The sequence below is a fragment of the Nelusetta ayraudi genome, unplaced genomic scaffold (genome assembly GCF_046127955.1).
Source record: "Nelusetta ayraudi isolate G7.1 ecotype Tasmania unplaced genomic scaffold, CSIRO-AGI_Nayr_v1 ptg000011l, whole genome shotgun sequence".
NCBI lineage: Eukaryota > Metazoa > Chordata > Actinopteri > Tetraodontiformes > Monacanthidae > Nelusetta > Nelusetta ayraudi.
The window spans coordinates 25,860,492-25,888,255 of record NW_027466061.1 but is presented as its reverse complement, the minus strand read 5'-3'; the positions used below and the strand labels follow the sequence as shown (position 1 = coordinate 25,888,255).

The window sequence follows — 27,764 nt, the reverse complement described above, 5'->3', positions numbered from 1 at the left end:
TCAGCGGCTGGAAGACACCTGGCCACACCCACACCCACAGCCCACGCTCCCCATTCTCAATGTGTGTGCGATTGATGAAAGTGTTGGGATGCTGGGAGAAATTAATGAAATGAAAAAAGAAGAAAAAAAATACAGCTTTAACCAGCTGTATCAGACACCTACCACACGGCGGCGCCTCACCTGTCTCTGGTTCTCTGTCTCCAGCCGCAGCCGGGCCTCAATGCAGCGCCGCGTCTCCAGGAAGGCCTGGCGCTGGGCCCGGTCCGACAGGTAGCTGATGAAGATGCCCGCAGTGTTCATGCACAGGAAGAGCACCGCCTGCGCTGCCACCTGGTGGACACGAGCAGCAGAGAGCAGAGCGTTTTTAGAGTAGCCGGCTGCATTTCCACTATCAACATTCAGCGAGGCCAGCCATGTTCCTCACTCAGCAACCAGTCAGGGAGGTGGTACCTGGACAAGATGCTGTAGGCATGTGGAGAAAACATCCCTGGAAAGATTTAGCCCTCTGTTTACAGCCCTCTGTGCTTTGTTGGACCTTCCACATGCTTGGAAAGGTCTCGGAACGTCCGCCCTAGGAGGATTGGTGCCCTTTAGGACATCCGGTGAAGGGAAAGCGCTATAGAGACCAGATCTGGCCCACTGATTGGTCAGAACTGGGTCGAACCGGGTAGGGAGGGTTCAGTCAGCAGGAAATGGAGCTGATGTAACTGCTTGCAAGTTCAGGAAGTCCCTCCTGCTTCTTCTCCACCTGATGCAAGTGTTTGAACAGGTTGGCTAAGAGTCCCAGCTGGGAGTCCGTCACACACACACACACACACACACACACACACACACACACACACACACACACTGAGCTGCTGTGGGATTCACTCGACGGGTCTGAACAGGTTTGGAACATCTGCTGCTGTCTCCAGCTGAAAGGCCACTGAGGAGCCTGTTGTTGCTTCAGTGACTGAACGCAACCTGCAGGGGGCAATAACGTCGGCCATGAGGAGTCTTCCTCTGCCTGCTGCCTGGTGGGGCTTTGAATTCATTAGCCTTCGATTAGCTCAAAAGTGATTTTGACACTGGTACTAATGAGCGCCCCCAACTGGCGCTTGTTAAAAGTGTCAATATTCACCGTTGGGATGTGGGTCCATTTCATTTAGATCTGATTAGATTTTCAGTTTTGACACTCGCCACTTTTGGCCTCCGCAGGGAAACTTTTAACTCCGAGACTGGAGGTGGAGACACACACACACACACACACACACACACACACACACCTCCCGAGGCACCTCACTGTATCTGCTGCTACATTACGTTGTGTTATTGTGTTTCAGCTGATCTCTCCCAGGACGCCATCAGCTCTGATTTAATTTCCCCTCCACCCGCCACCTCCCCCGCTCTCCCCGGCCACACCGCTCCTCCCACTGCGACCAAAATTAAAACCCTGTTTGCTTCTGCAGCTCCCTGCGTCCGTATGTTGTTTCGGAAAAGAAAGAAAGTACGAAAGGAAAAAGAAGAACGGCGGCGGGCTCGTTACGGCCGGACGTCAGCGATGTGGACGTTTTTTAACGAGGTCTCGTTAGGAGTGGTGGGCGGGAACCACGGCTGACTTACAAACAGCTACACGGCAGATAATGAGGCGGGTTAATAATAGTAATAATTATCATAATGTCTGCAGTCTGAGGAGGAGGAGAAACACGAGCGGGCGTCCACAGGAAAGGAAGCGTTTCCGCAAAATGAAGGCATCGTCTCCGGCTGCTGCGACGGCGTTCAGTTCTTTTTCAATACGTTTTCTGCTGAGCCTCATCTCTGCTCACCCTGGTGGCTGCTGTTTGTCTGTTTCACGGGTCGATTATTTCCTGGCAAAGGTTTTCCACGGTGAGAGCAACAGCACCTCCGGTTGTCACACTGGAATGGAAGCGTGTTTTTTTTTTTTTTAACACGGTCAAAATGAAAAGCTATCAGCTCATTAAATCTGCAGAACTTCTGCTTCCAGTTTTAGCAGCATACGCTAGCATAGAGACGCAAGCCAGGCCAGAATAGGCTACGGTATGAAGCCCACAATCAATCTGCATTGATTGCAAATTACTGGCACATGTCGCTGTCTCCTTTTTGACCAGGAGGTGGCGCTGCGGGACACGAGACGGGACTCCAGCTGCTGTGGCAGCTGCTCACAGACGAGCAGCTTGATGTTTAATGACGCCTGAAGAACCACACTTGCTTGTGGACACGTGGAGGACGAGAGCGATCCCGGCAGAGAGACTGGGACTGGCACCCCCTGCTGTCCGGATGCAGTAGTGCTGAGGAGGCGTGGGGTGGAGTCTGGTTGGTGACAACTAGGTTGGACTTCATTACGGGCCGAGATAAAAATGTTCCTCGGTCAACAGAAGATATTGCTTTCTGAGTTTAATGTCCGGCCTCTATTAATAATTCAGTGTTTGCACAGGAGCCGACTGGACTGATATGTCCCCGACACACCCTCACACGCACACACTCTCGTACACACACACACACCTTCCTCAGCCGCTACACCGAGCCGAATCACCTTCAGCCAGTCACAGTGTGACCAGATCAATGGAGGAGGAAGGGGGCGGAGCTAGAGGAAGGATTTAGCCGTGGCGGAGCGGGAAGCTGCTGCTTGCGGAAACTGCTGCAAAGAAAAAAAAAATCTAACACACCAGGCTGTGATCCAACTGTAATCATTCACCTCATGGCTAAAAAAAACTGGTCACACCTGTTCAAAGAAGCAGCAGCTCCCTGTGAGGAGGAGGTCTGTTGGACCCCTGCTGGGAAAGAAATTAGTTCCTGCCTGAGCCTGAGCCAGAAGCTGCATTTGGTCTGAATAAATATTGATGTTTTTCCTCAGAAAGCCGAGATCAAGAGCGGCCTGTTTCAGAAGCTTTTTAGCCCCCCCTAGCCACCCGAGAGCGTCCACGTTGGTGGTTGGGGGGGCAGGGAGGGGAGGGGTGGGGCGGGGGGGTTAACCCCACCAACGAAAGGAGCCCGGCTGTGCCGGGAGGGCCATGTGCAGGTTTGACACCCCGGTAGTGCACGGCAACGACTATCTGTCACGTCTGATGAGGTTCTGGCAGCAGGAAGGGCCATTAGCTGTTAGCCACATTAGCGTCAGTGGAAACACAGCCAAACCTGTGCGTATGTGACGAAGAATGACGCATCGATGACGCTGCCAGAAGCATAGGGTGCTTTTGATCAGATAACACTTAGTTCCATTCCAACTGGTTGGAATATTGTCCTTCTGATCAACTGAATAGAAGAATAGAATTCCAAAATGAATGACATTTACAATCACCAGTCAACTTTGTGTTGCTTCCTGCTGCTGTCATAGCAAAGAAAACCTGTCTGTACCCCCGCCTCTTCCATCTGAGATCACCCTGATTGGTCCGGTCACACTTTGACTGACAGGTCGCAGCTTCTTAACACGGATTCACCAGGTCTTTGGAACGGCCTCACTCCGCTTCTTTTTTCTTGAGGGACGCTGATTGATCTGATGGTCCTTTGGCCTGAAAAGCTCCTCCAGATCCTGTGTAGTTCCCCAATTTAGGCACAAGTAAGTTCATCTATTTCTATTCTATATGCTGTTCTACCTGGATGTGACGCCACTCCATCTTCACACACTCTTCGATTAAGCAGTCGGGAAAAACTTCTTAGCTAAAGGGGCTGCAAAGTCGACTCTGGGGCGCCCCCGGTGGCGACAGAAAAAGAGGTCTTTGTGAAGAAAATTGACTCGTAAAATGAATTCTTTCTGGTTGAAAGCTGGGGCCTCCATACGTCCCGCGGCTGTCCGGAGCCTGCTGTTTTCCACATTTCCTAACAGATAACAGTAATCCAAAAGTAATCTCATTTAAAGGCTGACCCGAGCGCAGCGCGGCGAGCACCGCTGGCCGCCGCCCAGCGCTATGAATAGATTACAGCTGGGAGGTAATCCCGACTCAAATCATCCTCCTCAATGTGAAAAATAAGCCCCAAATCGGCCTCTCAGCGCTCTTAAACCGCACTCAATATGCTCTGAGACACACACAGGCCGCTGTGAGTCCGGCCCGAGCAGGGAAATGTGATCTAAACGAGTCTCTCTCACACACACACAAAAAAACACACGCACACACACGCTGGTCTTTGACTCGACTTCACGGGTTTCATCCATCCATCCACTTCCTCCAGAACTCAGGGTCACGGGGGGTCTGCTTGAGCCATCATAGGGTGAAGGCAGGGTGACCTTGGACAAGCCACATAGAGACAAACGACCATTCACACTCACAAACACATATACGGACAATTTGGAGTTTCCAATTCACCTCACGTGCCCGTTTTCGGAGTGTGGGAGGAAGCCGGAGAACCCGGAGAGAACCCACGCAGTCACAGGCAGAACATGCAAACTCCACACAGAAAGGCCCCAGGCCTGGAATCCAACCCGCAACCTTCTTGCGGGTTTCATTCTGATGCTAAATCCAGACGTCGGTCAGATCCAGATGTTGGCCACAGGGTGGCGCTAGCGGCTCTGCAGCCTCCCTGCAGGATGAGGGCTTCATTAAGCAGAGCTTTCATCAAGACTGAGGACCTGAGGCTCCCTGAAGGACTCTGGTGATGATGATAGATGGCTTTCTTCTGCTACAGGTCTTGACATGCTTCAGCTCATTAGTGTGCCGGACCTGAGCGGAGCCGCTGGCAGGGAGGTCCCAGGGTCAGATGTTTGTCCCCATAACCTTCGACCCCCACCTGGAGCCTTAACGATCGGGCGGAGCAGCTGAGACAGGCAGCGGGAGAAGGTGATCTGTGCTCCGGGAACCAGCAGCTGTTTCTCCATCTTGACCCAGGGACTTGGTCGACCCGGTTTGGCCCTTTCACCACGTGATAGCTGACAAGCTGACGCTGTACATGCGAGGGTCTCAAGACTGGTGCGACAACTACAGAGTGAGACATACCAGCAACCTGCGCAGTTTTTCTGCAGCTCTGATCTGGCTTGTTTGTCTCCAAGTGGTCCTGCAATGAACTAGCGATTTATCCAGGGTGTCACCCTGCCTTCACCTTATGACAGCTGGGGGAGGCTCCAGCAGACCCCCACAACCCCGAGTGCAGGAAGAATGGATGGATGGATGTTTAGAACTACAACTGAGACACTCGGGAAGAGTCACTTTCCCCCCTTACACAATGAAAGTCGATAGATTTGTCGCTAGTGGCCAAAGGGCTCTGAATACTTGCTAAATATAAAGAAAACACTGCTAAGTTGGCAACGCTGCTGGGCACTGCTCCTCCAGCGTTGGCCGACTTTATTACTCAGAGGTCAGATCGGGGCACAATATATGAGCGGCGGCTCCATCAGCGGCTCACCGACCCCCACCCCTGCCGAGGCTGCTGGTGTTTGGTCTGAGGGTCCTTCCTCGAGGTCAGAGGCTCCTCAGGAAGACGCAGAATCCCAGCGGCCACGCTGGAACGTAGCGGTGACAAACACTCGTGCGCTGCAGCACAAAGGTCCATTCATCAGGTGGAAACTGTCCCCTGGCGCCGACAGCAGACAGAGGAAACCTTCTCCGCTGAGAATAGCCACCGTGACACACCAGCGGCTCCCAGCCGGCAGACAAACAAACAAAGAGCCGCGGAGGAACGTATCATTTCAACGCCTCATCGATCGGAGCGAATGTTTATCGGGGGGGTTCGTGTTCGGCGTGACCGCCGCAACACTGAGGGCTTCACATTGCTCACATTACAGAGGCCGATCAATGCTAATCATGCAGCTGATAGTGGTCGGCCAATAATAGCGTATCTACGCATGTCCACGTCAGCAGGCGGCTCCGAGCGGATCCTTGCGCAGATAAAAACGCGCAGACAGAGTCGTTTTGTTTCCGCCGTTGAACAGCTTGTGCGCAGAATGCGCGTGCTGCAGTGCCACGTGTGGCCACCGGGTGACAGGACGGCCCTGCAGGGGCGTCTCCTCGCAGTCATTTCTATCATCTGGTTGTCTTTGAAAAAAAAAGAGGAGGAAGAAAAGTTTGGATGGTTGACAGTCGGGCGGTAGGGTTGGACCCCCCCGCCCCCAACTCCACCAAAACCCCCAACACCCCCAACACCCCAACCCCTCCCCAACCGACCCAAACAACCCCAAGATCACAGACCACTGACCATCTAAACGCCCCCCAACCTCCCTACCTGAACCCCCCCCCCCCCCCCAACACCCCCCAACACCTCCCAACACCCTGTCCAAACGGTGAAGCTGTAATTTCCAGAATTGGAGCTCGGTTCACGGCCCGATTGCGAGGATGGTGTTTTTGTGTTGGGGGTGGGTGGTGGGGTGGCAGGGGGGAGGTGGAGGCTAAAAGCTCCACCGTCTCGCGCCGCTTCTCGCAAAGGTCGCAGTTTCAGAAATGTCAGTGGGAAAGTCGCCGCCAGACGCCGGGAAAGCTGATGATCCTTCATTAAATATTAAGGCGGCTGAGTGCAGAGTCGGGTAGCGAACACCCCACCCCCCACCCCATCCACCACTCCATCAGCCGACCGGCCTGGCTGGCTGGAGGACCCGCACTGATGTGGTCATCCAAGGCGGGGGGGTTGAGTGGGGGGCTGAGAGACAATCAGACTTTAAAGGTCAGCGAAAACTCTGAAAAATTCTGCCTGGTAACAAGTGACGGGCAAAAAGTAAAGCGGCTCCCAGATGTTTGCACCTCCTCCTCCTCCTCCTCCTCCTCCTCCTCCGCCTCCTCCAGATGAACGTGTGCAATGACTCCTCACCAGGCAGCTGGATGTTCAGATGTTCAGGTCACCAACTGGCCGGCTGGCTGAAGTCAAGCAGCAGCAGCAGTGGGAGCAGCAGCAGCGGCAGCAGCAGCAGCGAGAGGACCGAGGAGGAGGAAGCAGCTTCCATCTCCGCACCACAGAGTAGGAAGGTCTCTCACACACTCATGGAAATCATGTTTCCAGCACACACACATACACACACACTCACACTCACACACCCGTCACCTACTTATCACACACACACACACACACACACACACACTTATTGTAAACCGCTCTCCTCCTCTATCTCGCCTCTCCAGCCGGCGCTCCAGGTGGAGCCACGTTTGACCTTGAAGGGAGGGTGAAGAGCAGGCGTGAAGCTCCCACTGTGTGTGTGTGTGTGTGTGTGTGTGTGTGTGTGTGTGTGTGTGTGTGTGTGTGCGCGCGTGTTGGAGGGAGGACGACAATATTGACAGCTTTATAATGCTCTTATGTCTACACCCCCCCCCCACCCCCACCCCCACCCTCCCCCCTGCAGCCAAGACCTGCATAATCAGTTATTTACTGACGCCACAGTTCATTTAACTGCAGCTAAAAAGGCCTGAACGAGTCGAGCACAACGGCAGCCGTCGATACGGCGGCAGCGTCGCCGGTGCCTTTCAGCGGCGGCTCCATTGGGTCGATGGCGGTGTTGTTCAGAGAGGACGGGACCCTGCGCTATTGACGGGGGGAGGGGGGAGAGAGAGGGGGGAGGGGCAGCGGCGGGATCGATGGAGGTTATTCTGAGGCTGACGAGAAGCAGCAGCAGCAGGAGAAGAGAAAGAGAAAAGAAGCTTCCCGCTGCTTATTTTTACCAGTTACCAGAGAAACGCTGCTGCTGCTGCTGCTGCCGCTACTGTTGGTGCTGCAGCTGCTGCTGCTGCTGCCAAGGCAGGTGTGGAGGAGACAACGCCGACACTTTTGCTCAGCCGACAGCTGTGTTGTGTCTGGAAATAGAAGCTGGTATAGCGCTAGTGCCAGTGACATCAGCCCGAGAAAAAAATAAAACACACTGGAGACAATCCGACAGTGCCGGCCGAGGAGGAGGAAGAGGAGGAAGAGGAGGAAGTCCCCAGTTTGTTTCAGCAAGATTTGTCTGTACTTTGCAACTGTCTGTGCGTTTAAGAGGGATACTGAAAGAAAAACGGAAGAAAGAAACTGAAGGCGCAACAGGAAGCTGAGCGCCATGCCAAGTGGCGTCTTCCAAGGCCTCGGCCACGCCCCCCGACTCCCACCTTGTCCCGAGCAGGTCGTATCCATACTACACACCATGTCTTTAAGCAACCACGACAAATGGGAGCAGATTACGGATCCACTTCAGGATGTTTAATTTCCCTGCCTGTCGGGTCTCTCAAAACCCCCAGGAGTGTGGCGCTAATCCCCGCCCCCAGCTCCCCCTCCCACCCCCGCCCACTGCCTCCACCACCGCGACTGCAGCCCACCCTTCCCCCCGCCCCCCCACCCATCCAGCTGCAACACAGAGTTAAGACGGAACATGCAAGGCGCTGATGTCACAGTGTTTTTCAGGTCGACACGCAACGCTGCAGTTAATCTCCCGCCGCGCGCGCACGCACGCACACACGCGCGCGCGCACACACACACACGAAGCGTACACAGCAAACTAATTCCTGTCTTAACTACATGAGCTGCGGCTCAGGGCAGCGTCTAATTACTGGGTTTAGCAGGAAGAACCCAGCAAAATGATCCAGGAAGACACTTTCCTCCTTCCACCACCGGGGGCGCTCACGCTGCCGTCAGCAGCCAGGCCGACCTTCTCGAGCACCCGGATTGTTTATCCGGACTTTCCTCTCCGTCACCCCAGACGCTCCTGCCGTGAGCAGGTAGCGACAAACAGGTTCTACCAGACACCTGACTGTCGGCGGCCATGAGTTCAGGCTGCAGCGCTGCAGAATAGGTGGGTGTCAACCAGGTGAGACAGCGCGGAGAGAAGTGTGCGTGCACACACCACACACACACACACACACACACACAGAAACACACACGCCTCCTTGTGAGGTGTCACTCTGACGGCGCAATGTTACCTGCACGGGCAGCACCGCCCGTGACCCCCCCACTGTCTGAGTGAAGTGAAGCATGATGGGATACAGCGTGTCAGCCGGGAGTTCATGTGAGCAGACAGCCGCGCCGCACTGAGCGCGCTCGCCGTCCTCGTGCCGTGGAGCTTGCAGCGTGCCAGGGAGTCAGTCGCTCTGCAGCAGTGTGACGACGGATGATGTTGTTTGAAGGGATTCCAGGTGTGAACGGGATCCACTGATCCAAAAACTACACATCAGACATTTCATCACGTCCGCGTCTGTGTCCCGCGGCGGCACCTGATGGATGGTTTCAGATGAGGATGAAACCAAGTCATGTGACAGACCTTCGTGAAGCATCTTAACCCTGGTTGGTCAGACTGCAGCTGAGCTGTGCTCAGGAACTGAAGCTGAAGCTTCTCGTCCTGATGCTTCCTGCTGAGTTTCAGGCTCAGCTCAGTATTGGGCTTTATAGACCCTGGTACCCGCCATCGCGGCTCACCACAATTGTTTCACTTCAATCTGATCTCAATTGATGTGCGGGTTGAAAAAAGTCAAAGGGGAGGTTCCCCAACTCTCATGCCACCGCCAACTCTCGGCTTTAGCCACAGCCTTTTCACAGGAGAAGCTTCGACCTACTTCAGTTCTTCATACATCTCTGGAGTTTGGCATAAACCACCAATTAAAGCCTTAACAGCTCCCCGATTACATCCACTATATGGCCCTAGCTGCGAGGGGCCCTGCCCACCACTAGTAAGGAGCTGGCAAGGAGCTAGAAGAAGACACAGGGCTAAGAAGAAGATTTGCAGATTAACAACACTGCAAGACTGCCCACAAACCATCCTGTCTATCCGGTTGCAACTGGATGGCATTTTTAGCTTTGATAAAGAAAAAAAAAAAGGAGGCATTTTCAGAGACTTCCGTTACAAGAGCAAGAATGTCGCCTCCCCCGGCATCACAGACAGAAATAATTCAAACCATTTACACCCTTCCAACGTCCCAGGGAGAAATCGCCCACAATCTTCAAAGCGAGACAACGTCAGACGTGACGTGATCAACGTGTTGGTGAAGGTGGGCGGAGAAAAAAAAAGAAGAAAAAAAAACAAAAGAAAAGAAAACAAACGGAGGGAGGCAGACTGGTCCATGAGGAACGGGAAGAAACGGAGGGCTGGCGTGATGCCAGAGCAAGGAAAATTCTGCTTTTGTACTCGTGAAGAATGTGGAAAAGCTGGCGTGAAGCACCGAGAGAGAGTCTGGGAGCCCAGTTCAGACCACCAGGGACTAACAGGGACCACCAGTTCACATTACCAGGAACGATCAGGGACCAGCAGTTCAGACCACTAGGGACCACCAGTTCATTCAACCAGGAATCCACCAGTTCACATTACCAGGTACCACCGGGGATCACAAGTTCAGATCACCAGTGACCACTAGTGGCCACCGGTTCAGATCACTAGGGACCACCAGTCAAACTAAGCCCCCCCCCCCCCACAAAACATTTGACCTGAACGAGGCTGCATGGGGCACAGGCTGATGATTCCAGTGCCGGCCAATAGGGGGAGCAGGGGACAGCTCCTGGTGCTGAAGTCTCAGCTGGTGAAACACCTGCTGGTGTGCGCTGGGACATAAAACTAAACAGAACCCTGCACCACCTGTCGGGACTCTGGGCTGCGAGAGAAAAGAAAGGAAGGCGCGCGCTCACCTGGTTGGTGGAGAGCTGTGCATTGTGAGAGATGAGGAGCTGCACCAGGAGGTGCAGGGCCGAGGTGAAGAGGCCGGCCAGGATGGCCCAGGTGAGCGGCAGCGGCAGCATGCTGTAGGTGGCGAACAGCGTGAAGAGCACGTAGCCCACCCCGTCCCCCAGCAGCCCGTAGCCCAGCCCCGCCGCCAGGATCTGCGTGGCCATGGCCACCCAGGTGACCGCGCCGCTGTACTGCAGGTAGCCGTGCGACGTGGTGTCCTTGCGCACCACCACCAGGGCGCAGATGACCACCTCAATGCCCGTGAAGAAGCCCAGCAGCGCCCCCTTGATCAGGTCCATGGGCGCCGAGGCGAGCGTGAGGTGCAGCACCAGCAGCGTCAGCTTGGTCACCACGTCCAGGATGTTCATCACCACCACCGACTTCCGCCGCTGGCCCAGGAAGTAGCGCTGGTAGAGGCGCTCCAGGTCGCGCGACTTGAAGGCGTTGCGCAGCGTGGGGAAGATGACGCCGCGGTACGCGTGGCCCCAGTTAAGGAAGAAGTCCGAGTTGCTGGGCGCGCAGTCGATCTGCAGGAAGCCGAGGTCGCTGCTGCCGCGCTCCGGGAACACCTTGGTGCCACCGTTGTTGTGCCGCTCGCCCGCCGACTGCTTCCGTGCACCCTGCGCGGCGGGGTCGCAGTAGGGCTCGTCGGGCCCGACGAACTCCGCCGCCTGCTCGTGGATGAAGCGCTGCTCGGTGATGTGGCGCACCGCGTTCTGCCACAGCAGCCGCTTGGGTCGCGGCGCGCCGCCGCCGCTGCTGTTGCTGCTGCTGCCGCTGCTCGGCGTCTTGTTGATGGTGTACAGCTCGTCGCTGGCGCTGGAGCAGCGCACCTCCGACAGCTCCATCTCAGCCCCTACCACCACCTCCCCCCCTCCCTCTCCGCAGTGCTGTGGCTCGTGTGGCTCGGTGGGGGGGGTCGGCTCAGCGGGCCCTGGCGGCGCGGCTGGAGGTCATCGTCACGGATCCGGCCCGAGCGGGAAGAGCATCTCCGCCGCGGTGGAAGCGGGATCAGCAACAGCAGCAGCAGCAGCAGCAGAGGCAGCAGCAGCAGCAGCAGGCGGCGGATCCCTGCAGCAGCTCCACAACCCGGGCTGCTGTCACAGCCACCACCAGCCGCAACATCAGGGAGCTCCGGGGGGGAAGGAAGAAGAGGAGGGTCGGTGCTCGGTGCTCGGTGCAGGAGGAAGCGGGGGTTCTGGGTTCGACTCTGGCTCCGGGTCCAGCTGGGTCCAAGTCAATGTGCCATCCGTGCCCTCCCTTCTTCAAGGCTCGCGGCCCGGCACGAGGGCGGCTCGCGCGGCGATGCAACACCTGGCTGGAGGAACCGGGAGACTGCCGGAGTCACACCACCGTGCGTCCGCGAGCGGCACGCGGGGACGACTCCTCCTCGAGCGAGATCTCCTCCTCCTCTTCCTCCTCCTCCTCTTCTTCTTATTCCGCCTCCTCCTTCGTCTCTTTCTTCTTCTTCGTCTCCTTCTGCTCGGCGGAGCAGCGGCGGTGAAGGCGCGTGGAGCTGATGTGCAAAGAGCGCGAGGATGGCCAGCGAGTCAGCAGGGCTCCGCTCTGACGTCACAGTGCCGCCTCCGTGTGTGTGTGTGTGTGTGTGTGTGTGTGTGTGTGTGTGTGTGTGTGTGTGTGTGTTCACCCTGTTTGCTCCTGCCGCCTCCTTCACCTCCATAGTGCTTTGGCTCAGTGTTAGAGCAGCTCTCTCTCACACACACACACACACACACTCACACACACACACACACACACACACACACACACGCGCGCGTACCGCAGCTTCGTGAGAATCCCGCTAGACTGTAACCGCTGCAGCTTAAAACCTATTGGTGTAACCGTTGTTTTCGGCCCAAAAAACAATTTCTGTTAATTAAAGATTTTTGAAAATATGCAAAACAGTAAAATAAATAAATAAATTAATTAATTAATAATAATCTCATTAATTTTTTTTTTTTTTTTTTTTTTAATTCTGAATGGCATGAATGTCACACTAACGCTGCTCTGGCTTAGCCTGATATGCGCCTAATCATTAGAAGAAAGGAGAGATAAATTGTAGACTTTATTTGCAGTGAACAGGTGACATGTGTGGTCAAGTTGAACACACACACAGCTAGACAGATAGATAAATAGAGAGAGAGAGAGAGAGAGAGAGAGAGAGAGAGAGAGAGAGAGAGAGATCCGTGTCAAGTGTTTTCATAAAAATCTGGAATCTGGTTCCACTTCCTGTTTGACACAGAGAGGTTTCCATTGTTTCCCGGGGTTGTTTTGAATGTCGCTCAGCTGCTTTGGCTTTTTCACACCCAGCACCTGTGGCCAGGTTGTGTTTGAAGTCAAGTGGCTGTGTGCGGTTGGGAGGCTTGTCTCCACCTGCCGGGTGATGGTCACTGATTGGTCCCCGGTGGAGGCTCCCTGCTCACCATCGCTGCCCCACTTCCCCTGGTGGAAGGGAAGCGAGTCCTCGGCCCGCTGGAGCTCGGACTCGGATTAGAGGGGCTAAATTTACTCCCTTCCTTAAACCTTGAGGAGCAGCGAGCGAGAGGTCCTGGTGAGGAGAACAACCCCCCACTTTGACTCACGCTCGGCTCCAGGCGGGAGGAAACTCGTCTCATTGCTATTCAGGCTATTTTTACCGCCTCTCCACTGTAGCGTTGCGCCGTTTTCTGCTGATTCCCAGGAAGGAAGAATTACTGAAATCCTTCCCCAAACCGCGCGCTATCAAGCGCCAGCAAGCGCCGCCGATTATCCCCGGCCGCCCTTCACTCGTCCTCCAGGATCTGGAGGCGGCCGGACCAGACCGGGCTGAGCTTCACAAGGAAGTCCAACACCGCTACGAGCCTCACTTCCTGCCGTCGCAGGAAGCTGTGATGTAGCGGCAGAGATGACGAGGGAGTCCGGGGGTGATTCGTCCCAGTGAGATGCCTCCTGATCACTGGGAAGTGATGAAAGTCTATCTCTCACTTCTGGTCCCTCTGGTCCATCCAGGGGTGTCAATCTCAAATACACAGTGGGCCAAAATGTACAATTTGGAGAAAGTCACAAGCCAACAGTGATATTTATTGAAAAAAGATAGAACATTGAAAAACTCAAATATAATTACACTGTGGGCCAAAATTGGCCCGCGGGCCAGAGTTTGACACCTATTACCCTTCTTGGGTTGGCGACCACAACCCTTAGCCAGTCGTTGGCTCCGCCCTGTTCTGAAAGTCCAACAACCACCGGAGGCTGCAAACACAGAGCTAACGGCACTGGTGCTCTGTTATGACAGCATCCCGAGTGTCTAAACGACTGGCCGCCGTCGCCAAACAGATGAAGCTGCTTGGCCTGACGTCTCGACTGGCTCCTGGCTGGGTGCCGGCCAACTGAGGAGCCGTCACTCCACCGCGGCTCAGCCTGACGTCTCAGGGACGAGGCCAGAGGAAATGAAACGGCCTGCGCAGGCTCCTAATGATTTCCAGCAAGGACAGTCAACCCTTTACACACACACACACACACACACACACACACACACACACACACACACACACACACACACACGCTCGTGCTCACACACACACACACACACACACACACACTGGATGGTTTTCAGCTCTGTAGGGTTTCAACCAGCAGCCGGCTAGTGTCGACTGCCGCTATTGGTACCAGCCGAACTACAGTGGGCTAAGAAACTTTAGTCACGCCCACAACTTTATGGCCAGTTGTTAATCAAAATTACACCAAGTCATTTTCAATCTTTTTGCAACCAGATTATTAGTGCTTCCTCCTTTTTAAAATCGGAGCTCTTCTCATCTGCTTATACAGTTGGTGGTTTGGACTGATTCCTGGAGGAGGTTTGTCAAACTACACCAGGAAGACACAGAGCTCACCACACTTCAGCACTCCCTCTAGTGTCAAGTGCGTTGTACCTGTAACTGTTTTCCTCTTTCTTCTCAAAGGGCTCTGATTGGCCCGTCATGGATGTCACACCCGCTAGTTTCAACACATCAGGACTGAAACTGGGCTGAAGACCAGGTGAACCAGTGGTTCGCATTCTCACTGTGCGTGTGTGTGTGTGTGTGTGTGTGTGTGTGTGTGTGAGGACACAGTCTCTCCAGCGCCTCCTGCTATGAAGGTCGTGCACGGCTCCATTCATCAGCCTCTTCGGACCTGGACACTTTCCTCCCTCCTTTCTTTTCCCGCCTTCTGTAAATGCACGATTAGCATCGCTGTTGGCGCCTCGTGCACAATCTCATCATTAGTTCCTGCCAGTGTTCTAGACATGCGCCCCTACTGTGTCTTTGTCAACAGTCTCACTCCCTGACTGGTTACAAGCCTCCCTGGAGTCACTGCTTCATACATGCAAGCATACTCAGAATGTCATTAAGTTCCCTCAGTTCCTCAACAGGGGGGTGGCAGGCTGACCTTAACTGACAGCTTGGCCCTCCCTCTGATTGGATGTCTGCAACAGAACTAGTGAACAAGCTCCATTTAATTGTATATTATACATTTAATAAAGAGGCTTAAGGCTGAGGCTGACGTGACAATCACTTTACCATTGTCAAAATTGTATGAACGTTACTATTATTGTGCTAGTTGTTATACTAGCATTGTTGGCTAGCACCTGCAGACAACCTAACTAGTGTTGTAAAGACCTCCCCAAACGAGACCAAGAAATGATCAAGACTAGACAGTGTCAAGATCAAGACAACACCGAGACTGTATATATCAAAGGAAAAAACAACAACAAAACAGAACAAATGACCAGAATCTTTTTTTCAATCAAAATGTGCTTCTACGTCAATGGAACAGCAACATTTCTTGTCAGCAAGGTATCCTTCAATTATTTTATTTAACATTTTGCTGCATTGCCAGCTATTTTAAACCATTTTCCAAAATCAAATTTGCTTCATAAAATAAAAAACAAACAAACAAATGAAATGGAAACATGGGGACATGTCACTCAGACTGTCACAAACAGAGCGTAACAAGGCAGCGGCTGGATTCTTTATTTGTTATTATCTGTCATTGCAGAGTTGCCTGAGTCTCTACTGGCCTTGACCAAAAATCCTAAGCCCGCCCAGTCCAAGACAGAGGCAAAAAATGCCTCTGAGTCCAAAACAAGACTAAGACCCTTAAAAAGTGATCTCGAGACCAAGACCAATCTCGAGTACTACAACACCACCGCTAACTGTCTGCTAACATGCCGCATCTCCCAGACCACTCGAGTTCTTTACCGGCTGATTAGAGGCTGAATCATGTTCCTCCGAGGTTCTCGTCCGACCCGGCCAGAAGAAGCTGCTCTGATTCAGCTCCGAGTGCCAACACGGAGGCTGAAGGAGGCAGTGGGTGGCAGCGCTGCGCTGAAATATAGCTCAGTGATTACACAGATAAACTGCAGCCAATGCCGAGGGATCGGCAGCAGAGCAAACGGCAGGGAGGAAACGGCGGAGGATCAGATGTTTTTGTCTGGCTGAAAACTGAATCTGGGTCAGGACTCTTGTTATCCTGGAAGCAGGAAACCAGGAACGTCCAGGGAGCAAAACAGAGGCGGAGTGAGATCCTGAGCAGGCTGGATTGATTTGAGCAAAGAAACAAAATTGACTCCCCGTTTCTTCCTCTGTTCTGCTAGCTCAGGGGCGGGCAAACATTTTGACTGGTGGGCCACAACGGGTTCTAAAAATTGACAGAGGGGCCGGAGCAGGAGCAGATGCATGGAGTGTTTTGGTGACCTACCTATGACTTACTTACTATTAATATAAAAAGCTCAACGGCCCATGCCTGTGCCTGTGCTAGCTGCTCATGTGACGAGCTCAGCTAACCAGCCCCTTAGCTGCGCGCTCGAGAAAACTCCAGGTGTTAAGGCACGAGAAATGGTGGCGGAAAGACCTGAGAATGAAAATGAAAAATAACAGCGTAATAATCATCAAACCAAGGCGTCACAAGGAGAGCTTTTGGAAGTCAGGAGCTTACAGGGAGTAACCCTGTACTGCAAGGACGTCACATGACCTCCTCGCCATCTCTGCCTACTGACAGGACTCCGCATCTCTGCTGGTGTGGACGGTTTATCTGGAGGATCTGAGGCAGGCCGGGAAATGAGCTGTCTTATCACACACACACACACACACACACACACACACACACACACACACACACACACACACACACACACGCACGCACGCACACACGTGTACGCTCACACGCACAGCCGGTTATCTCCGTGCTGTGTATCTGTCCCTGCCTGTGCGTGTGTGTGTGTATGTGTGCATAGATATCTCAGCGTGGGAACACGGCAGTGAAGATGTCACATGACCTGCCTGCAGCGGTGAACAGTGCATCCACTTTCCCAACACACATTCACACAGATCTTTATGCCGGCGAAGGAGACTGTAGCGTGGCTAATGTGCCTCTGTAGCGTATTGCGATGAGCCGCTAGCTAAGCTAAGGATGAAACTCTGATCGGGACTGAAATGTCTCAACATCTCACATGACATTAACGGCTCCTGAAGGCGGGAGAGCTGGACCCTACGGCCCTGAGGGAAGCTGAGCTGTGGCTCGGTGCTGTGGCTCGCCGTCACAGCCTCCAGCTCACCATCCAGCTCGCCGTCCTGCTGCTGCCTTCACACCCAGCCACTGGACCAATCACTGCAAGACTTCTGGCCACGCCTTCCGTGGAGGACTAAATGATGGAAATATCTGTGTTGTTTTTTTTTTATTATAATATATGTTTTTTATTTTTTTTAATGCATATATATGTCTGTGAAATGAATGTATATATTTAATAATCAATTTGTTTATTACCACCTGCTGACAGGACGTTTTAATAATGCGACCACTAAGATATCATTAGCGGTGCCAAGAGCGGTGTCTGAAAGTTTTCTCTTAAATTTGTAATCATTTTTTAATGAGTGAAACTCTATAGTTTGCTACATAGAACTGTCTATATTGGGAGGAGGGAGCTGATGGGTGATTTTGGACACAGCAAGAGTTCAGTTCCATCCGAAGCCTGAACTCTGTTTATCATCATTAGCATTGTTAGCCTGCATCATTTGTTGGAGAAGATTTCTCCCTTTCTCGACTATGTGTCAACTGTTTTCCTTAGCTAGCAGCAGCAGCAACAGAAGCACCACCACCAGCAGCATCAGCAGTACCACCACCAGCAGCACCAGCACCGGCAGCATCAGCAGAAGCGCACGGCCTGTTAGCAGCTTGGTTTGCTTGATTCTCCGACCAACAGGAAGTCGTGTTCGCCGAGTTCCTGGTGCCGAGAAACAATGTTTAGGGCCATCCTCGACCGCGCGGTTACATAACCCCCCCTCCCCACCGACGATGAAAGAGAAGAACAGCGGACCTTCTCCCGGTCGTCTTTGGGGGCAACCCAAGTTCTGATCCGTTTAGAAACGCCTGCGATGAAACGCTTGCGTCTCCGGAATCAAGGGTGGAGACGGTCGGGGCCGCGCGAGGCGTCGTCTCCATGAGGCAGCCAGAGGGGATGAGTCATCCGGAGGACTTCCTCCTCCCTCTCCCGCCTAACACCCCTCCCCAACCCCCTTCTTCCCAACCTCCTCCCCCTCCGGTCCTCGACTTGTAATCTGCTGCGCTCAGCTCAGCCAGCGCCGCCTGCTTGGCTTCCGGCCGCAGCTCCGTCATGTGTAATCTGGCCGCGATCTGAGGGAGCTGCCGCAGCAGCGCCATTGCGTCCACATCCATCTTCTCCTCTCACCTGCTGACACCTGCTCATCTTCTCATGGCTACTTCCAGACTGCAGACCCCGCTTCCTGTCGCCTGCTGCCGCTTCGGTCACGTGGCACGCGGCTGTATTGACGAGCGCATTGGCGAGCAGCTGCAGCTGATAAGTCTGGGCGGGAACTAGAACGCAGGGTCGGTGATAATTACAGACGAGACGGTCCAAGGGAAGAGAATAGAGCCGGCGGACCAATCGGGGTGCAGGGAGTCAGAGAACCAGGAAGCGGGTGGAGGGTTTCAGAACCACACGTTCACACCCATCCAACATTTGGTTGGGGTGAGTGGGTGGGGCCACTGGCTATGGGCAGGGAGACTGCTCACAAGCAGCAGAAGACTGGGTGGTGTTGTGTTTGTGTGTGTGTGTGTGTGTGAGTGTGTGGTGGCAGTCAAGCCATTTAATGAGCAGCTATTTTTGACCCTCTCCAGGACAGGGAGTGGAACAGCATCAGATCTCAGCAAGCGAAACAAAGCCGTAATGAGCCTGGAAACTGTGAAGTGAACTGTCACCAGAAGTGTGTGTGTGTGTGTGTGTGTGTGTGTGTGTGTGTGTGTGTGTGTGCACTGCAGTACTCCATTTAACAGCAAAAGTAAAACAAAACAAAACAGAGGATTAAAAGCCGTGGATGAATTTTACAGCAAAGACCTCCAGGTTTTCCAACCTGATTTCCAGACCCAAGAGTCTCAAGCCACAGTATGGACAGACCAGTCAGCTACCTTTGAAGGGAATGTGGTGTTTTTGGTAATAACAAGAGGCCACCAATAGGAAACCACCTGCTAACTTCTCTTTAAGCCACAAATATTTTTTACATTGAAAAAAACCAAAATGTTATAAAATGATTCAGCCAAACAAAGAATACATTTATTTATCCTCACTCAGTGTGAAACCTGGGCCTGTTTAGATGCACACAGAGCTGACATCCTGGGAGGACTTGAGCGAGGAAAATAAGCTCACGTTTCCTTTAAAGCACAGTCACTCCACAATGGAATGCTCTTATTTTTTTTTACACCAATGGAGTGAAATTGGATCATTTTTTCACAGTACACCTGACATTATCTCACAATGCACTAGTGTGCCACGGCACAGTGGTTGAAAGACACCGCGCTAGCTAACATCCGCTGCAGCTATCTCACGTGGCAGCTATCCTACATCAAAGCGAGCTAACGTCTGCTACAGCTGGAATCTTCCTCTGTGTCTTCCGAAACCTCTGCGATCAGATGCTCCTGAACAGACATTCTCGTCTGGTCTGTGTTCCATCTGTCGGGAGGCTCTGCGTCAGCGCCTCAAGGTGACAGCAGTGGCATGTGGTACGGCGTGGGCGTATAGGCGAGGCACAGCCTTAGCGCCGCTCCGCAATCACAGCAACAGTCAAAGCACTGCGATCCAAACTGTCAACCACCGACGACAGTTAGCCACTTGGCCGCTGCGAGGGACGCCGACGGCAAACTGTGAGCCAACAGGAGGGTCGGCGGCTCCGACTTTCATTTTTTTGAAAGACTAAAAGATCCTGACTGAAAAATACGCAAAAGCAAGATTTGCTTTGAACGGCGTTTCATGTCACAGTCGTGCTGTCAGTGGTTTTAAGGGCGTTTTGTATTGCGGCCTGTGGGGAAAAATGCTTCTTGGGCCCGATGGGATTCTTTTGCTGTAGTACCTCAAGTGGCCACTGGAAAGAAAATTGGTACGCCGCCATATTGCCAGTCCGCCATCCATGGCGTGGCTCTTCTTTTTGAAACACCTGTGTTTTCCAGAAGAACAGGAAGTGGCCCTGAGGAACGCCGCTGCCACTTCCTCTGATTGATGCATTAGCCAAACTGATCCTCTAATTCTCTTTCACACCCCAGTTACACTCACACACACACACTCGCACACACACACACACACACACACTCGCCATCCACTTACGCAGAATTCAATCCCATCATCCTCAGCTGTCAAACATCTGCAATATGATTAAAACGGAGACATTAAAAACTGAGGTGATGTTTGCGTTGGACCACCGGTGTGACGTGCGTGCGTTCGGAGCGGGGTGGGGGGGGTGGGGGGGGGCTGAGGGCCATCCACGTCAGCCCCGTTCTCATTGATTGGACGGTGAACCCACTCGCCCCCTGGTGGAGACGCTGTCGGTCACACTCGGTATGCGCGGCGCCGACCCCGCTGACGAGCCGATCAATGAGCGCCGACCTCGGGCTCATTATCCAAACACACAACGTTCCGCTGAGGCTCATGGGAAACTTTGATCCCCGCTGATCCGAGTGGGCGGAGTCGGATTCAAGGATGGAAGGCGGTGATTTTCATCCTTTCATTTCCATTTACTTTCTTTATTAGATAGAAAGACAGACAACCATTCACACTCACACACGCCTACGGTCAATTCTGAGTTCCCAGTTCACCTCACATGCATGTTTTCGGACCGTGGGAGGAAGCCGGAGAACCCGGAGAGAAACCATACAGACACAGGGAGAACATGCAAACCCCGCACAGAAAGGTCCCAGGCCGGGAATCAAACCCACAACCTTCTTGCTGTGAGGCAGCAGTGCTAACCACTGCGCCACAGTGGGCGACTAAATCAAAGCGCGGGAACAAAGTTTGTGCTGTGAAGTTGACGCTGATGACGATTCTCCGCATTTCGCCGCCCACCTCAGCCTCTACGCCACCCCCTCATCCCCACCCTCATCCTGCGCCGAGGGCTCGGGAGGTTTTTTTTGTTTCAGGAGCAATTAAAAAAAACAACACAAAAACAGACGCTAATCTGGCTAAAAGCGGTGGCGGAAGCAATGAGAGGATCAGCTGATGGACTGATGGCTGCAGGATTTGGAGGCTTTCAGCCGGATTGAGGCGGCGCTGGGTCACCAGGAGCCAACGGAGGTCTGGGTCCAAGTCTGGAAGCAGGAAGAAGGAAGAAGGAAACTGGTGAACGAGAAAACTCTGTACCATCAGGTGAACCCATCCATCAGCTGATCGGGTTGTCCCCTCCGCAGTCTTTCCCATCATGCCTTGCGGCAGCCGTCCATCCTCCAGGATCCGGTATTTGGGAGTTAGTTGGATGAAGTTCTGGGAGCAGCAGGAGGCTGAAGACTCTCCCACTTCCTGCTCCTCTTTCTATTTCGGGCCTGCTGATTGGCTCCCATGGCATCTACCTCCCTGTCCCCCCCCCGCCCACTCCGCTCCACCGCCGTCTGTTGGACCCTTGGCCACCTGCTCGACGCTCAGCGGGTCTCCGCCAGAACCAGACCGGCGGTCCAGACGTGGGCGCGCTTTCTTAAATTTAGCTGCAGTGTTGGCGGCAGGGAGGAGGCGGAGCCTGACCCCCCTGACTGATGATGTCATCGCTAGCAGGAAGATAGCTAATGAAGCCAAACCTGGCTGATTACACTCCCAAGCCTTGAAGGTCCATCGATTAATCGGGAAGGATCAATGGGAGGTTCCCAGCTGCTGCTGCTGCTGGTGCTGCTGGTGGTGGTGCTGCTGGTGGTGGTGGTGGTGGTGGTGGTGCTGCTGCTGCTGCTGGTGGTGGTGGTGGTGGTGCTGGTGGTGCTGCTGAATAACTTTAATATCCAGCAGAGAAGGCCTAGCTGGCCCTGACGGCCTAGCACACAACCTATGGCCACTAAGTCAGCAATATATCTCATCATTCATTACGCTCACACTGACCCAAATCTAGAGGAAGCGAGAAGAGCAGAGTGCTACTTTTTTTTAATGTGGCAACAATGACGCTTAGCGCCGATGGGACGTTTTAAAATGTGACCACTGCAACGTCATTAACGAGCGGTGTCCGAATTTATTTTTTAATTTGTCTACTGAGTGCGCTAATAGTTGGCTACACAGAACTTCCCACACAGTCAGGAGAGAACCAGTGGGTGATTTCGGACACAGAGGGACACTTCAGACTGGAAGCTGCTGCTTCAGACAGGACCGGTGATGCTGGTCTTTAACCTTTGACCCACAACTCTTCCTGGCCGCTGGTCACACGGCAGCAGAGGGTATCTGATTAAATCTCTGTTAATATTTCGATAAATCTAAATTAAAACAAAAAGAGGATCCACAAGGAATCAGTTTAACCTTTTCTGCTGCTGTGATTCATTTCAATGGAGCGTCAAGTTTCAGCCTCCAAATCGTCTCAAACCGGCTGAATAATGAAATAATGAAATGTCAAAACTGTTTATTCCGTCAGCAGTTTCGGAGGAAATGTATTTTATTTTCTGCAGTAATTTCTGCATTTGTACAAATGGGAAGTGCCGTCTGTGGTTTTAATTAAATGAACAACAAACAGAAAATGGGGTGAGGGGGCGTGGCCTAACAGTGAGGCAGGCCCCGCCTCACTTCCAGGGTGTTGCTTGGTGAAGGTGGGAGACGCGCCTTCCGATTTCCTGTCCTGCTTCCCCGAAGCTGCTCTTTTGTGTCCGTCTGTTACAAGCTCAGCGGCGGCGTCATTTAAAAGCTAATGAGAGAAAATTAAAATGACACAGCGTTTCGCCGCCGGGACGTCTTGCTTTGATCAAGTGGTCCAATTAAAGGCGGCCCGAATAAAGTGGTGCTTTGTGTGGCCACCATCAGGTGAATCAAGACGGTGAGAACGTCTCTCTCGCTCGGCCAGGATGAAAGAGGAGAGGAAACCCAGCTTCCAGTGTTTCTGGTTTAGTGTCCAGGGGGGCCACTAAATCCAATGTTTAGTGCCTGTTTCACTCTAGGCAGCCAATCAGAGGATTTCTTGATCAATGGAGCCAGTTGGTCATTATTATGTATTTATTTATTTATTATTTCATATGGAAGCTGAAGGGGGCGGCGCCTCACCAATGAGGAGTGTTGCAATTTCCAAGAAGGAGTTGGACAAAAGTACTAAATTCTAGCCCAGGGGTGGGCAAACTTTTTGACTGGTGGCCCACAATGTGTTCTAAAATGTGACAGAGGGGCCGGAGCAGCAGCAGCAGCATGGAGTGTTTTGGTGGCCCACCTCATAGGAGAAGAAATATATCATGGGATATGTGGAAAACGTGCTTTATTGTCAATTGAAAATGAACAAAAACAAAAAAAATCTGTCTTTGAAGCTCCACGCTGTTGAAACACACTTAAGTTAATACAGATATTTCATTACTCACTATTCATATACTTTCTTCAAGTTAGGCGGGCCGGATTAAAAAGCTTAACGGGCCGCATATGGCCCCCGGGCCGTAGTTTGCCCATGCCTGGTCTGGACCAATGAGCGCTTGCCTATGACCTGCAGACAGCTGTTAATGATCTGCAGCATGCGCTGCTCTGTAGGAGTCACACATACTGCTTTAAAGTGGTTGATTGTTGTATTTTCTTTCTTAAATTCATTTGTATGCCAACACCACTTCATGTTGCCGTCGGCTGACTTTTGGAAAAAAACTAAAAAAAAGAGAGAAGGTGAAGGCGGGCACTGGCCTTTAACCCCGCCGCGCTGCCTGCCCCCAAAGGTCACACGCTTTTCCCTCCTTCAGACTCGACTCGAGTGGGGGCGGGAGGGCGTGTCATGTTGCCCCACTGGGAGGTTAATTATAGCTGCTACTGATCGGCCAACTGTTTAGTGATGAATAATTTAGTTGGGCGACACCCTAGAGGGTCGCCGTTTATCGACGCCTCAGTGGATCGTTGTGATGGGGCGGAGCCATGACCTTAGAGTCTCTCTTTCACACGCACGCACGCACGCACGCACGCACGCACTCATCAGGCTGATTTAATTACATTTACGTTGCAGCGTCACGTGATCACATGACTTTTTTTTTTCTTTTACTAGAATTTACTAAAATTCTGTTGACGCGAAAATGAAAACATTTAAAGCGGTCAACGAAACACAGACACAAAAAAAATATAGAGACATAACACATTAACTGTAACTTCCTTTAAATGTTGAAAAAGCTCCATTAAGTGTGAACAATCAGAAAAAAATGAATAACAATTATCAATTAAAAAAAAATCAATAGTCAATAACTTTCACTTCCTTTCTGTCTCTTCTGTCGTTACTTCTGAAACTGTGCATCACTATTAATCGTGACATGATGTTAGAATCATTTCACTGGAATTCACCTTCCATGAAAATGTCTAAGCTGCTCATGACATTTTTAAGTTGTTTTGACTGAATTCTGTCACTGAAACAGTATCTGGTTGCATGTCTAATACATTGTGTGTGTGTGTGTGTGTGTGTGTGTGTGTGTGTGTGTGTGTGTGTGCGTGCGTGCGTGCGTGCGTCACACTGCCGATTGTGTATATCTGAAATCAATGACTACGGGCCCCTGAACGCATCGTGTCAACTGTCTGCCAGTCGGTAAAATGTTTCCGCCCACTTAGTGGCTGATTGGTTTCATTTGGCCCCTTGATGAGAAACAACAGTGGTTTTTAATCACGCTGTGTAACTTTGACGTCATGTAGCAAAGTCCGAGCACAAAATACAGTGTAACAGGGCTCCCAAAGTAGAATTTGTCATGTTGTGGGTGAATACAAAAACAGGCCTGATTAGCGGAAAACAGGTCTTTCGAATAATGGAGTGAAATTCACACATTTGGAAAACTGAATTTTCCAACTGATGAAGTCGTTTTATTGTGAAGCTCCTGAGTGCTTCTGTTCCAGTCAGACTGACGGACTCAGCAGACAGCTGCCCTCACACACACACACACACACACACACACACACACACACACACACACACACACACACACACATAAAGGCTTACGTCCTTCTCATTATCACACACTTGGAAACAAATGCAGAGATTTGTGGAGCTCTGGGATGAGGAGGAGGGTCAACCTGTGTGTGTGTGTGTGTGTGTGTGTGTGTGTGTGTGTGTGTGCGTGTGTGTGTGTGAGAGAGAGAGAGAGATGATCAGCAGCTTTGCTGGAATTTCATATAGTGCAGAGGTCAAAGGTCACAGTGTCAGCGACACTTCAGAAGCTCCTCTCATCTAAACCTAAGCCCTTGTCTCCTCAGAGGCTGCTGATTGGCCCAGCTGTTATCAGCCATGATTGACAGGGGTTGTAGGAGGATGGACAGCCGCGGTGAAACAATCACACAGAGTGACATCACAGCACCCTCAGCCATGTCAACCCAACATCCTGCGACCTCCCGCGATTCCATCCAATCAGCTGCAGCGTCCAGTAGCGCTTCAGTCGGGGTCTGGCCGAGTGTGAAGCCAATTAAACGCTGAAGAGGAGCAGCGAACGCACCACGTTACCACTAGCGATGCCGGCAGGGACATCAGCAAGGCATTCTGGGTAAAACCACAACCCTTCCTCCTGACTGAATATCGTCAGTTTCGGTGGTGAGGGAGGTGAGCAAGAGGAGGGGGCGGGCCTTTCAGATGACAATCAAGACACTCAGACCCTATTAGATGGTAGCAAAATAACTCAACTAGCCCGAGTGAGACCTGAACAAACCCTGGTAAAGAAAGAAAACCCGTGGGGAAATACAGGATATTGACTGTTGCAATGTGCTTGTGATCCAGTCTGCCACCAGGGGGCAACCTCAGCGAAACATTGTATCAAATGAAAAATAATTTTCATTGAGCCTCATTTAACTCAGATGATGCAGTAAATCCATAATTTTAAAGTGTCTGTGAACGCCTCACATTGGAAAGATACGGTCATGTGACCCCAGCCCCGCCTCTCTCTGTGTTCATCTTATCACACACTGACAGACGGCATATAATGAGGCCTTTTTCTGACGGCTGACAGCAGAGTGCCTTAGGGGGCGTGGTTAAGTCACCTTATCTTTGGTGATTGGATGAGGGAGAGAAAAAACCTTCAATTATGAAGCCCCCCCCTTTTTTTTTCTTATTCTTTTTTTTAAGCTGAAGTATGACACAAATATGAAGGTGAAGGTCAAAGCAAGCAAAACTGCTTCCAGTCAAGCGCTGCAAACTCGTACTACAGGAAGTGGTCACCCTTGTCTTTCCGTCACTTCCTGTCTGACATTTCCTCTGTAAATTGCAGCTCAGCCGTGTGGCATCAAGGGGTACCAGACCGTGTGTGTAAATCAGCAGTGACGCCTGATTGGCTGTGATGCAGCTCATCTGAGACATGCCTGCCATTACAAGGTACCGCCCCCTCGCTGCTACCATAGGCATTCCATGCCAACACCTGTGTGTATGTGTCTGATGAAACTCCTGAGTGTGAAGTTATTCACTCACTCACTCACACACACACACACACACACACACACACACACAGTAACACTGCAGCAGCAGCCGATGACTCATCGCTGTAGCTTTTACACTGGCAAAGCATCAATCACCTCCTGATGAGAGCAGATGGCGCATGGACAGACGTGTGTGTGTGTGTGTGTGTGTGTGTGTGTGTGTGTGTGTGCGTGTGTTTTCCAGCAGCTGTTCCAGCGCTACGACCTGTCCCACTGTGTCCTCCCACTCCAACCTGAGGCTCCACCCTCATACAGCCACCGGAAGACATCACGATTGCTTCAGCCAGCAGCCTGATGGGCTGCTTCAAAGACACAACACAGTGGGCGCCACCTACTGACGAGAGACCAGCAATTCGGCTGCGCTGCAGAGGAAAAAGAAATTGGAGCACCTTCACAGCCTCAGCAGCAGCAGCTGCTGCTGCCTGAATCCTCAGAGCAGCCGTCACAACCGTCATAGCCGTCTGCAGCCAGTCAGCATGAGCAGACCAATCGGCTCCATCTGAGGGGACAGAGGCAGAGCTGAAGCCACGGGTTATGTATTCAAAAATGAAAAATTTGAAAGACCATGAAAATTACAAAACCACAATGACTCATCAAATGTGTGTGTGTGTGGGGGGGGGAAACAACACAAAATCACCCTCACAAAAGAAGTAAACACACAAAATGTGCACAACGGGACATGAGGGGATTAACGCAGCGCCAAATACTCTGTGGGATGGACAACGATTCCGAGCAAAACTGCAGAACTATTTACAGGCTGTACGTCACAGTGTTTACCAGGTCCTTTAAAATCCTCACTATTTCATATAGCGCCCTCTACTGACAGCGTGCCCATGTAGCTCCTCCACTCCAGCCACCTAAATTGCTTGTTGCTAACTGGAAGCCACCCAGGGCGGTTCTCTTAGAAGTGGACAACCTGTCACTCTTACTTCATTGCTGTCCTTGGATTTAGGAAAAATAAATAGATATCATCAAAAAAGAAAAAAAACAAATAACGAGGTTAAACATTCAGATGTTTTCTGGTTTATCTTCCTCCCCCGTGTCTCGGAGCTTATTACGGGGCCCTGTTACATGTTTACAATTTAAAAATAAAAGCCGTTAACACCCAGCCGAGGTGTCACGATGAGGCTGTGACAGTAACCGGAGGTGACAACGCTAGTGCTAACGTGCTAACGCCTCAACGAGTCTTCGCCACAGCTGACAGCTCCAGTTTCTGACAGTCATTTCCATTTCAAGATTTAAATCTGTTTTTTTTTTTATTGCCTCAGTGAGTGAAATGTCCTGCATGCATTTTGTTTTTGGTAAAATGTTGCCGGTTGAGGCCCTCATCTGGAAGGTGCGACCCCTGGTTTCTGATGG

At 52.0% G+C, this 27,764-nt stretch overlaps 1 protein-coding gene across 2 annotated transcripts in view; it reads right to left on the bottom strand.

Moving 5' to 3' along the window:
* The window catches only part of adcy8 (adenylate cyclase 8 (brain)), a 32,669-nt gene extending 20,582 nt beyond the window's left edge, over positions 1-12,087 (bottom strand). The window contains exons 1-2 of one of the 2 annotated variants that reach the window (XM_076022240.1): positions 10,492-12,087; positions 181-330 (exon numbers count right to left, since the gene is read on the bottom strand). In XM_076022240.1, coding sequence (XP_075878355.1) covers positions 181-330; positions 10,492-11,379 — 1,038 coding nt within the window. In that variant the 5' untranslated portion in view covers positions 11,380-12,087. The remainder of the gene's footprint in view (positions 1-180; positions 331-10,491) is intronic. The other variant, XM_076022242.1, reaches the window with a different exon arrangement.
* Between the last annotated feature and the right edge of the window lie 15,677 nt (positions 12,088-27,764).